General features: G+C 35.9%; 1 protein-coding gene across 1 annotated transcript; it reads right to left on the bottom strand.

The window, feature by feature from the left end:
* Positions 1-4,544: 4,544 nt before the first annotated feature.
* On the bottom strand, positions 4,545-13,415 carry LOC125236677. Its single transcript, XM_048143580.1, has 7 exons — positions 13,331-13,415; positions 9,892-10,058; positions 8,055-8,211; positions 7,402-7,516; positions 6,151-6,285; positions 5,271-5,484; positions 4,545-4,757 (listed from the first exon to the last, which is right to left on the bottom strand). Coding segments are annotated over exons 1-7 (945 nt in total). The 5' UTR covers positions 13,333-13,415; the 3' UTR covers positions 4,545-4,602.
* Positions 13,416-13,647: the final 232 nt, after the last annotated feature.

Genomic DNA, 13,647 nt, shown 5'->3' with positions numbered 1-13,647 from the left:
AGAGGCGCATTCCTATCACACAGTCTTAGCTCGTGTAGGTGAGCGCGTACTATGCTTGTATGAGTGAAATATGACGGTTGACTGTTCGTGTTTTTGACAGGCGGTAACTGTGAGGTAACCAAGAGGGGGTGGGCGGCACTTTCAGAGGAGAGCGGGAGTGGCCATACTGTACGATAGTACTTTTTATTATACTGTGGCAAAGGCGTGGCCTACGATGAAAGTGATCTCTCCCAGAAGATGCCTATTCACTATTCACCTTAACCCTTAAATGCATATTGTTGCCATTTGGCTACAATGTATGTATATTTTGTATGTATGTATGTATATTTTGGCTAGTTTATAGCCAAAATATAAGCTGGACTTTTTTATTTATTTTTCTTAGATCCTACATCTCAATTACTAAATAAAAACATTATTTCCAACCATTTAAGAAAAAATGGCGGAAAAGTGTGAAAAAACTGGATGATGGTGATTTTTAGTACATGATTCAGGCAGATTTTTTCAGAGTTAGTAACTATTTTATGTTTAATCATTTTATCATAGGGGTTTCTCAAATAGTGTACCTTTTTAATAGTAGTAAAAGTTTTCTTATAAATTTTACTAGTAATTATATATTTATATAAGTAAGATTTAGCCTATTTTACTTCTAACACTGATTTAGTATTAAAATCGATGTTAAATATTTTTTTATTATTTTTCCTAGAGTCAGAAAACCATTGTCTATCACATTATTAATTTCTAGTTAAAAGAAAAAAAATCATGCATTTAAGGGTTAAATTTGAAAGGTTGTCGGGTTGTATGAGCTCGGAAATATAGTCATTAGCCTCACGTCTATCCTTAGGTACTTTTTCACATTTTAAAATTATGCTAAAATTCACTTAAACAGACACGAATAATTTTCCTACATGGCTTTTTTTGTTTTCCTCTGGTGGGCTAAGTTAATAAGAAGTCAACATGAATACGCTTACCTGTTTTACGGTTATGTGCCGTATTGAAACCACAGCGAATAGAAACAGCTGTTTACGTCTCTGAGCTGACTGCATTGATGCGTTATATACTATATACTGGGAGCGGTATGGTCATAGCAAAAATGGCAAACGGGAGAGACTAAATTATTTTATCGATACTCGATAACTGACACAAAACGGCTGTAAAAATAAAGTATGTAGATAATACCTGTAGTATTCAAAAGATTTTTAAAATCTTTTTCGAGTCTTAAAATCGTACTGAAAATTTGACGAAATAATGGAAAACACGATAAAATATTGTTCTGACATGGAGAGCACGACGATCTTTGAATTTTTTCAAATCAATATCATAGATGGCACTAAAAGTCCCAATCAGTCTCTTTATCGTAGGTACAGATTAAAAGGAATTTTAAATATCATACATTAATAACAATGTATGTTACTTAGAAATAAACATTAACAACACATTATTATGATTTATTTTACAAAATTAAAAACTGAATGTATTTTACGACTGGTGTGATCTGATTAAATAATGACTTCAATATTTTCAATATATTTCCAGTATTTCCTACTGCTTTATTTCGTTCACGTGCCGCGCTGCGATAATTATCGATAGTCGATAAAATAGTTTGTTCCCTCCTTTTGACATGTTAAGAATTTCTAGATATTCTCGACAGAAATTCCGTTTGGTTTTTTTTAAACTAAGCCGTTTATTTATTTACATTATTAATCAGACGATTATTTATTTATTCGTATGGCATAATTCTTTAGACAATTATAAACATATTTATTCTAAGGTTCTGAATCCATTGGATGACGTCATTGTCGAAGGAAAACGCGTTCCGTTTTAAGCTATTATAGGGCAATTCTGAATGATGTGCTCAATGACCTGCTCAGGAGACCCAAAACCGTGGAGAATCTAACTGTAAGGCCAAGGCCTGAGTGCACCTTCATATTGGGCGTGCAGCAGGGCGGAGCGTGCGGCGTGCATCAAACTAATGAAATTCATACAAGTGTCCTGAGTCGACGCTGTATACGGTGGACGCACGCTCGCCAGAATCAACACAACAATGTTACATCAAGATATAACTAAGATAAAGCTTCATTGCCTTTGGTTTTTAACCCCCGACTCAAAAACTACGAGGTGTTATAAGTTTGACGTGTCGGTCTGTCTTTTTGTTTGTCTGTCTGTTTGTCTGTCTGTGCGTGTGTGTATGTCTGTGGCATCGTAACTCCCGAACGGATGAACCGAGTTAGTTTTAGTTTTTTTGTCTGAAAGCTGAGTTAGTCGGGAGTGTTCTTAGCCATGTTTCATGAAAATCGGTCTACTATGTCGCGGTCGGGGGTTTTTTCAAAATTTTAATTTTGTGGTTAGGTTTTATTTATTATCGTAGGTATCTAATTTTGCCTAAATTGGAGTCTGCAATAGCCCTTTTTCCGAAAATTTCAAACGCTTTGATTTCTGATGCTGCATCCTAAAACAAAACCCGTAAGAGTAGCACGATTTGTTTTCGATTCAGATAGAAATCTCTGACATCTACTTAATTGACGGTTTTGGGATTCACATAGAAATCATGCCACAAAAGTGAAAGCGTTTGAACCTTGAAACGCTTGGAGAACTGTCCTAAAATGACAATCTCGAACGTAAAAATCCCTTATGATGTTTCAAAGTGCCGATAAAATTCATAAAAAGATAATAAAGTCGGTTAGAAATGTTCTATTTCCGCCAATAGTGCGTCCTGTTTCTTTTTTATGGGATTGTACTAGGAAGAATATAGAAAAATATTGGAATAGCTCAAAACTTCGCGTATTTACAAAAATACTTTTGAATGATGAATGCTTAGAGATGGTAGATACAACACTGTTTCTTGGTTTAACATTGGACAAAAATCTACAATGGAGTCCTCATATAAAGAAACTAGCAAGCAAATTAAGTTCAGCCGCATACGCCGTTAGGAGAATCAGGCAACTGACTAATGTTGAGACAGCTCGCCTAGTGTATCATAGTTATTTTCACAGTGTAATGTCATACGGTATTCTGGTTTGGGGCAAAGCAGCTGACATACAGACTATCTTTGTATTACAAAAGAGAGCCATTCGTTCTATTTACAACTTAGGAACACGTGAATCAGTAAGAGAACTCTTCAAAGAAATTAATATCTTAACTGTAGCTTCCCAATACATTTATGATAGTATAATTTATGTTGTTAAGAATTTAGACTGTTTCACTAAGAATTCTGATATCCATAATTATAACACTAGAAACAAAAATAAGCTTGCCATAAAGAAGTTTCGTGTCCGTAAAGTACAGAAGTCATTTGTTGGGCAATGCATTCATTTTTATAATAAGTTACCTGACACTGCTTTGAGATTACCCCTCCCAGCTCTTAAGAACTACTTAAAAAAATCATTGATGTTAAAGGCTTATTACAGAGTCGAGGACTATTTGACAGACAAACATGCATGGCCCGAACCAGAAACTACAAAAAACGAATAGCAATTAAAATAATTGTATTATGTATAGAGGACACAGTTCAGATAAGAAAGCACATCAAATATTTTATATTTTATGTTGTGTAGGTAAATTATACATATTTAATGATATTGAGATTCATATTATCTTTTTCTTCTATGACAATTTGATATGTTTTCTCTGAAGAAGAACGACGTATTATTAAGCAATAATATAATTTATTGAAATTGATTTCCATAGAGTACCTAGTCTGTTCATATTCTTTGATGAATACTTTTGCATGTTAAATTGTATGTTGTTATTTAATGCATGTTAATTATAAGATGTAATGTTTTGAAATTTGCTTTGTTTTAGGTAATATCATAACAAATTTAATGTTCTCGTCATTTTTTTTGCAATCTTATTTGTTCAATTTCCAATATAGTATTTTATGCAACTGGCGTTTAAATGAGGTCAAAAAAGACGAGTGGCGTGAGACGTGAGACGCCACGAGTATTTTTTGACTCAGTTAAACACCGTTGCATACAATACTTTTTCTACGACCGTGCACTTAGTTTCTAATAGTTTTCTAGAATAACTTTCGTGGAATTCGCACTGTTTCTTGTATTTTGACGCGTCGTCGGCCTCCCCTCTGTTCCTGCCTCACCCTGTTGATCGCACTCTCCCGCGCCGCCGCCCGCCCCGGCTGGCGCCCCGCGGCCCGCTATATCCCTTAAAGGCTTCCTAACAATGTTTTAAGAGCTATATCGTATGCGTGGGTGCGCGGGGCGCCGGGCGAGGGCTGGCATCTTTTATGTAGGGTTTTAAAGATCTATGCACGACACTGTCAATGGCGAATAACACTACGGAAGTAGAAAAAAATTATAATGTAGTCATTCGACGTTGTGTGTCGTTATCATTATTTACCTAATAAACTTTTAATAATTTGAAATCATTGACTTCATAAAATTGAATTATTTTGACAATCGGTTTGGGTATTTACTTATTTACATTATTATAAACCTTTAATACTTAATAAATAATGTGTTGCATTATCTATAGTATCACTGTTTTTTGTCACATTCACCTTTATTGATTTAATATTTATTAATACATACATACACATTAATAGGTAGTCAATACACGTAGATTATAATTTACAAGCATAATTATATTCATTTAATCAACATTCAAAGTTCTGAACGATCCAGGTATCCCAAGATACTCGTTGCCAAATCCATCCTCCGGTCGAAGTTTTTCATTGACACCAGCTTGATGCATATCTTTTACGTATTCCATAAACTCCTCGGTTGCCAGTTCTTCGGTCCATTCATCTAAAACAAAATACATACGTTTAAAGAAAACCTCTGGGTTGGAAGGTCAGATGGCAGTCGCTTTCGTGAAAACTAGTGCCTACGCCAAATCTTGGGATTAGTTGTTAAAGCGGACCCCAGGCTCATGAGCCGTGGCAAATGCCGGGATAACGCAAGGAGGATGATGATGAAATATTTTCTAACTGTCCAATGATTATCGATTCCTAAAGTAATTTAATTTATGTTCATAATTATTTAAATTTCATTATCGACTTTTGCTTCTTCATTTGGCCTGTCTTCATTATTTTTGTTAATAGTAATTTCACTACTTAGTTTTCTTTGTGCTTGAAAGAGTTTGTCACTCTTTTGTAGTTTTGTATCTTGCAATCAAGAAAGACATTTGTGACCTTCAAGTGATTCGCGTCAGATTGCACAGAATAGTAATGAATGGCGGAGTTTAATGTCGGAAGCCAAGATCCACTTTGGGTCCCTGAGCGAGTGAATTAAGTAAGTAAATTTCAAATTACTTCTTACCGTATAATTCCCTATATCCCTTCTGTTGGCCTCCAAATTCTTTCGGTAGCAGTTCTTTTGGGACCTGATCGTGCAATTTTTCAATAGTTCGGACCACTTCAATGCGTTCTCCGATTTTGTCAGAGAAAACTCGTCTCAAGATGGCGGTGAATAAATTGATAACCTTAGATGGGGACATGACGAAGATGTTCTTTATCCGGAAACCAAATCCTTCCTGTAAGATAGATATGAGCTTGTAATGTTTAACATTCGCTGGTTCGGCTACCTACTAAGAATGGGATAGGATCGGGCTGCTAAGAGGGCGTATCTGGGAAGACCAACTGGCCCAGATACCGCTAGGAAGTCAGTGTGATGGTGGATCTGTATCGATAATGGCAGGAAGCTGTGCAGGATCGGGATAAGTGGCGTACTCTCGTTTTGAAGGTCAGGATTCTCTTTGGATCGCAGAGCCATAATAGTTAGTTAGTGAATGTTTAACATCAAAATTTTAATTGCAATGTTTAACCTAGGTATTTGAATTTAGCGCACGGTAAAACATGAAGTGACTGAAGCCACCCTTTAATAGCAATTAAGGCTCCTTTAGCAAAAGGAGATTAAGACACTAGAAATCTCAGTAACAATTACTTGCTCTCAGGTGCTACCTGATTTTTATTCGGATACCTCAGAAAGTCTACTGACTACACAAAACAAGTGTTTTTTTTGTTGTTTTTGATAGGACTTTAAAGCCAAAAATACAAGAACAAAGTATAATAACTGTGGGCCTAGTGAAAAAGGTTATAACTCAAATTCAAAATTGACTCGGTGAAGAAGTCCCTCTTTCACCGAGAACTCCCTTTTTCACCGAGTCAATTTGAGTTATATCCTTTTTCTTATTTCTTACCGTATATGCCATGACTGCGTTACTCAAATCGACAAGGTTGATTTGAGCGACGAAGTCCATAATATTGTTTTCTCGTACATCCATGACTAAGATAAGGCCTGTGGCATAATCATTTCTTCTTAAATATTCCCCAATCTGAAATAAATATGTCATAAAATTATTGCGTTGCTTGACAAGCGTCAAGACCAACATTCTGCAAATAAGTTTTTTTACAAAAAAATCAAAAATCAATTCAAAATAATTTTTTTTACAAAATTATCAAGCACAAGCTTTTATCACCGACTGTACCTTTCTTTCAACAGTCATCTACTGTTTTCAGAGACGTTTCTAAAACCCCTTACTCGATGGAGATACGACATTTCATAACAGAGACACATGACCACCTTTCTGCTTCGTCATCAGATCATTGCATTGTCACGTGATTTACATATGTGTGCAAAATTTTAGCTCAATCGGAAATCGGGAAGTGGGTTAAATTTAGCTTCTACGTGTTAACCCAAACTGACATACTAACAAGGCAAGTTGAATAAAAGCTTGTAAAAAACCTTTTTTACTTGTCGACTGTAATTTGTCAATTAGGGCACAACAGACTAAACTATAAGTGCTAACTTTTCAGTGTTGGATACTGTATGACAGTTCCGACTCAATTATAATAAGCTCATTATAGTTGACTTTAGTTAACTGTAATAATTTCAAAAATAGAACTTCATACTATTTCTATACTAATTTGCGATACCTGGCAAATCTTCCTGCATCTGAAACACATTTTTTTTTATCTGTCGCGTTATCGGCCAATCAGAGACGGTTATTACAAACAATTGGTTGCTAGGTAATTCGATGTTGATACAACGGTGAACGACTCTATTAAAATTAATTTTAACTTGCATGAATGATGATATTTCCGTCCATTGATGATGAAGATGATGACTCGTAGAAAAAGTATTGTATAAAATAGTGATATATTAAGCTTTTCACTCTCGTACCGTACTATTTAGGCCACTCAGCAAGCTTCGTGGCCTAAACATGGTACTCGACTGAAAAGCTTTGTATATCACGATTGTATAAAATACTAATAGCTACTGCCTGGCTCATATGTTATTAAACATGTAAGTTTTATTATTCTTTACATTCTGTGCCGGCCACGATGTATCTAAAATTATCACGTTTTTATTTTTGTAACGTAATTCGTTTAGACATTTCGAACACCGTAATTTTCTAAAAGGAAGTGTTTTTAGTTCATAAAATACTTACAATCATGTTAAGCCTGAAGGAATCTAATAGTAAAGCTGTAGTGATGTCATTTTGAAATTGCATAACGTACACTCTGTAGTTATCCTCAGTAAGTTTCGGCAAGTAAACATTTAAGCTGAAAGAAAGGTGTAAGTATCAATATCACATAAACTCAAGCCAGTATTCCCATAAGGGGTAGTCAGAGCATATGCATTTTTTTTTAATGTCACTGTCATATACATATGTGAGATAGAGAAAAAAATACCATCTTCTCGCTCTCACGTATGAAATCCTTTATCTGTGCAATGGACTAAAGTGGCGCCATCTGTCATAGCCTTTGATTGTGCCTCCTTATTAAAGGGTTGAAAGAAATCCAAATTGTGACATTACAGTGACAGGTTGCAACTAAGGTTGCAGTGACGTCTAAGCAACAGTTAAAATTATAATCTTTGTATTTCATGCATCTATAGCTGAAATAGTTGTTTTTTTTTATATGTGTTACGCGTAACCTATGGACGCCTACAACTCAAGAAGTGTCACACTCGCGTTGCCAACCCATTAGAAACTTGTACACTCTCTTGCTGTGTTAAGTACACAGCAAAAAGGATAATAAAGGATAATAGGATAGGGTAAGGATAATATTTCACAATTGATTTTTCTAATCATGAACTTACTATGACTTCGGAAGGTCTGGAAATTCTATTTTAGAATTGGTTTTTGAGAAGAACTCTGGCACGTGGGTGCGCAAAGTGCACATTTTGTCCACTCTTGCCTTTGCGCGTTCAACCGACCCCTTCGTGGATATGATAATGCGCTCCAAATACTCCCTGCCTGAAAATAGTAGCAGATTTACATGAATTACATACATACATACAATAACGCCTGTGTCCCATGAAGGGGTAGGCAGAGCATATGAAACTACTCAGGTTTCAGTGCCACTCTTGGCAAATAAGGGGTTGAAAGAAAACGAAACTGTGACATTGCAGTGACAGGTTACATATATTACATATGGTACATGAATTAATTGGAAATATCCTAAATAATTGGATTCATAGGTTGGTAAAATAAAATCATTCGTATAGTATACAACCTTAGGGTACCGTAAATAAAATGAGTTACGTAATGTCATTGACTTTCCTTCTGGATCAACCCATATTGTAATACATTCACACTTAATATTATAAATGCGAAAGTGTGTGTCTGTTTGTTTGTACGTCTTTCACGACAAAACGGAGCGACGAATTGACGTGATTTTTTAAGTGAAGGTAGAAGGGGACGGAGAGTGACATAGGGTACTTTTTGTCTCTTCCTAACCCCCCACCTCCCTAAAAGGGGGGGGGGGGGTGGAAATTTGAATGGAGCATTCCACAATATTCGAATTTAACGCGAACGAAGCCGCGGGCAAAAGCTAGTAAGTAAATAAAACTCGGCATGTAAAGCCTGTCAACCAAAGTTTGGCAGTAGCAATGTACATCGAACTAAAGTATGGTATCCCTATAATACGAACAAAAACCAGCAATGTACGTCGAACAGCCACAGATATTTTTTTTTCAAGTGCTCATTGGTCCTGCAGCATTGGAATGCCTCCCTAATAAAAAAAGCATATGAAACGCGTTTACTCATCCTTTACTTCCTTACGAATTAGATAATGTATTAAAAAGGGACGGATATATGCTATTTATTTCTCTTTTTCGTAGGGTGGAGGTTTCCACAGATAAGATACAAATGACACGCGAATATCCACCGATTTTCAAAACTAGTGTTGCTAGCCCGCGATTTTTCAAATTTGCCGCCTTTTTCTAGAGACAAGATTTGGTTGACGGTCTATAGTTGAATAGTAAGACAAAATAAAAGTAGGAAAAAAGATAATCCGTACCTAGTACTACCTTAGTGGAAAAAAACTCATGAAATCAAATTTTAACGTGTATTTCGTGACAATCCGATCATATTATTCATACAAAGAATTAGATCAATTTTCTCTAAAAATATTCAATGTCGCCATAAGTGACCTATACAATGTCGTTATCAGTCAAATACACTGATTGATTACCTTATCTTCTTTATCAAGATTCACTGATATCGTAGATGTAGATAGTCTAGACGAAATCAGCTAATAAAAATCAATAAAAAGCAAAGGGGAAACGCCGCCAGCATTCTGGGCTCTATGCCGGAGGCAGGGGCTCTGAGGGAGGTTTTTTATATTTAAGTATTACCTACTTGTGTTAATTTTAGACTTTTAAGGACTAGCTTTTTCCCGCGGCTTCGCTCGCGTTAGAAAGAGACAAAAAGTAGCCTATGTCACTATCTCCATCCCTTCAACTATCTCCACTTAAAACATCGCGTCAATTCGTCGCTCCGTTTTGCCGTGAAAGACGGACAAACAGACACACACACTTTCCCATTTATAATATTAGTACGGATTATTGAGTTTTGTACTTTTCATTGTAAATTTTGTGTTAATTTATAAACAAAGTTACTCGTACAAACATCAATAAAAAAAAATCAACTTACTAAAGTCCTTTTTCAGGAAGTGCTCCTGTTTCTGAATCCACTCATACAACATATCTATCGCCTGCTCCATCATTCCTGGTTTATGTAAGTCAAACTCCTTTCTGACATTTTCTATGGTCGTGGAATCGAATTCCAAAAGGCTCTTGTTTGAGACTATCAATGACATCCTGTAAGCATTAAAAAGCATTAAGTATGTAGGTATGTATGTATAAGCTTTAATGTACACTAGTTTTTGCCAGCGGCTTCGCTCGCGTTAGAAAGAGACAAAAAGTAGCCTATGTCACTCTCCATCCCTTCAACTTTTTCCACTTAAAAAATCACATCAATTCGTCGCTCCCCCATACAACCATTTCAGTCGCAAAATCTTCAAATCAGTAACTAACTGTCAAATGTGACATAACGCGTGGTAACGTCGTGCAAACAATGCGACCGTATTGATACAATAACAAAATGTAGTCGTCGTGTGCACTCGTTACGGTAACAAAATGTGTACGAATTTGTGGCTGTCAATGTCACTGTCAGAATGACTTTTAACGACACTTTATTAGTCGACGTTTGCACACATAACGGTAACAACATGTGGACGAATTTGTGGCTGTCATTGTCACTGTCAGAACGGTTTCTGACAGTGACATTGACAGAATTTGTACACACATGTGTAGGTCTGATTACCGAACTGCTCCTAAACCACTGTATCCGCAAATGACAATCTGAAATACGAAGGTTTCTCAAACTGTCTTGTGAAGTTGTGGACTGGTTGCTTTGAATCATTTAAATATGAGCGAATTAAATAATAATAAACGTGACGACCATTTAAGCACTCTTCGACATTTTATAGAAATGTGGGAAAGTTAAGAAAAGTGCAGAATGATAATACAAATAGATAAGCACTTTATAGTTACTTAATGTATTAAATATATAATTTTTAATTCTTATTGATAAAAATGAAGTGTAGTGTTGCTTTACACAATAAAAGTAGGAATCAAATGAAATAGAGTATTTACTGTGATATTAATAGAATTTCTGTTGCGCAATGATAGTTTTTTTCAGTACAGATGCTGCTTTTTTTAACGCAGTAGTGCGAGCAAATCAAGCAATGATTCATTTCTTGTCTGGTCGAAACTCTTAGCTTAGATTTAGGTACTGAAAATCGTCGTACGATACACGTGCGAAAAGGACATTCACAACTCGTGTCGATTTAAAACACTCCCTTCGTTCGTGTATTAATATATCGCTACTCGTATCGATTTTCCTCTTTTCCGCACTCGTATCTACAAGTATTTTGTTTGGGTTACAAAAAAAAACACATTATTTACTCTACTACGTTTTATTTACGTCTCTTTAACATTACAAATTTGTAGACACTTATCTATACAAAAATCTTGACAAAAGAAGTACAGATCGCTGAAATTAATGTTGATAGTAATATTAATGACGACTACTTCAACAAGTGTCAATTGTGAAATGCCGCAAAAGACTAGTTGCTCTATAGAAGACCATAATAATATGATTCCTGATCCTTTACAACCCAGCAGCTCGGTACGCACGTTACAATTTTTTTTAAATCTTCTTTAGTGAGGGCAACTGAGTACGACGGCATATTTAATTGTTTATAAAGTTTGAGGATACCTGGAAAAAAATAATAGGTACAAGAAGCCATTTTGAAAATATAATAAATATTCACTGCTTTCGGTCACGCGTGTACGCTGCGACCATTTTGCGACCGTTTGTCGACCGTTTGGTGACCGTTTGGCGACTGTTTTTTACATGGAATATTACCGTCTTAATCCATATTTTAACAACTTTATTGGTTTTCTAGGCATTATTTTTATTATTTCAGTATAGTATATGCACCGGAGCACTAAAACTTCACCAATCAATATACATAACACGCAAACACCGAGTAGTCAATAATATTATTACTGGTTAAACTGAGGTAAATTGATGGCGCGTTGATAAATTTAGACTTATTTTATGAAATCACTCGAGCAATTTAATTGGCCATGGTAATTAGCCCACATTATATTACAAATGCAAACAATATTTATCTTTAACAAATTCTTACGCCATTACATTTTAATGTCAAATGATTTTATTTCTTTTTTACTTTGACGTCTCTGACAGTCGCCATTTGAAAAGAATGAAATGAACGAATGATTTTGGGAAAGTAGTCGCCAAACGGTAACAATGTGTGCACGCGTAGTGCACACTTCTGTCACTTCTGTGACCATTTGTGCCTGTTACCAATCGTCCCCATTTGGGTCGCCGCGCCTAAACGTCGACCGTACTGCGACTAATCATTGAGACCCGAAGACCTGTGTGTACACAAAATAGGAGGATTTGCGTAGGAACGGCGACCGATTATGGTTATATGGGCCGTTTTGCCGTGAAAGACGGACAAACAAACAGACACACGCTTTCCCATTTATAATATTAGTATGGATAAAGGAAACAAAAGAGACACAGGCCAGTCACACTTCCCCTTATGACTCTTACCCATATTGACCTTATAACACTTTCTTACAATGCGTGGATTTTAGTTACAAAACGAGAATTAGAAGTCCTTTTTTCCTACTTTCTGGTTGTCCCACCAGAATTGACAACGTTTCAAAATTTTCAATGTCCCTAAATCGAAAACCGTTTCGAGATATACGCCTGTAGATCACAGAAATATATTTTAAAATATTTTTTTTCAATATTTTTAGTTAAAAATGTAAAGGGGAAGTGACGTTATATAGTTGTTCGGAGATGCACTATACCCAAAAAAATCTTCCGGTATGGATGCCACTTGAGTTTGACTGTGACACTTATCACCGCTCGTAGTATGGAGATTAGAGGTAAGGTGCGAAAGCTTTATAAGTATCAGAAGTGGACATATGTATAAAACCATAGATATTTAGGTGGCGCTGCAATTGCAGGTATTACATAAGGGTTTGACACGTCATTTTCCGACTGTTATACTTTGACAGATTTCCTTCCTTATACTTCTACATTCCATAGCTCGTAGTTATTCAATATTTGTTGACAGTGACACTCGACACTTGTCAATTGACACTAATGTCCCATTTACACGGTGCGCGAATTCGCATGCGATTTTAGTTCCATTGCGGACTGTTGACGTTACGTGCAGTATTGATGATGATGATGCTGATGATGATGATGATGATGATGATGATGATGATGATGATGATGATGTCCTCCTCGACGTGTCCTCTAGCTTAATAAAATAAGGATGCGAAATCTCCTAAAATGTAATGTAAGTCAGTTCCAAGAAATTTCCAAAGTTTAGCTTTTAAGGAAGGTTCTTCGAAGAAAGGCATCTTCTTCTTGGTTTTCGAATTACTAGTGACGTTCAATATTTTTTAAACACAATAAGTAGGACCAAGGACCATGGGTCTTTGTAAAAGCGGTCACATTACGCAAATAATAGATCACTTACATTTTGTAGGTTATGTATCACTCGATATATTCAAATTTTCGTGTATTGTCGTCCTGCAGACTCCACATTAAACACTGTGTGCCTGGAGGCAGGAGTCAATAAATAAATAAACATAATATTATCATGATGAAGATAGATAAGATAAGATATTTTTGTGCAACAAAGGTTCGATCTGATTACCCTGAGGTCATTTTATTTTATCTACTTCTAAATCAATCGTATACAAAATATGGCAGATAAAAAATAAAAACCGGCCAGGAGCGTGTCGGTAGGTGTAGGGTTCCGTAGGTTGCCGTATTTTTTTCAAAAACTAGAAA

The sequence above is a fragment of the Leguminivora glycinivorella genome, chromosome 19 (assembly GCF_023078275.1).
Source record: "Leguminivora glycinivorella isolate SPB_JAAS2020 chromosome 19, LegGlyc_1.1, whole genome shotgun sequence".
Taxonomy (NCBI): Eukaryota; Metazoa; Arthropoda; class Insecta; order Lepidoptera; family Tortricidae; genus Leguminivora; species Leguminivora glycinivorella.
This window is presented reverse-complemented; position numbering and strand designations above follow the sequence as displayed.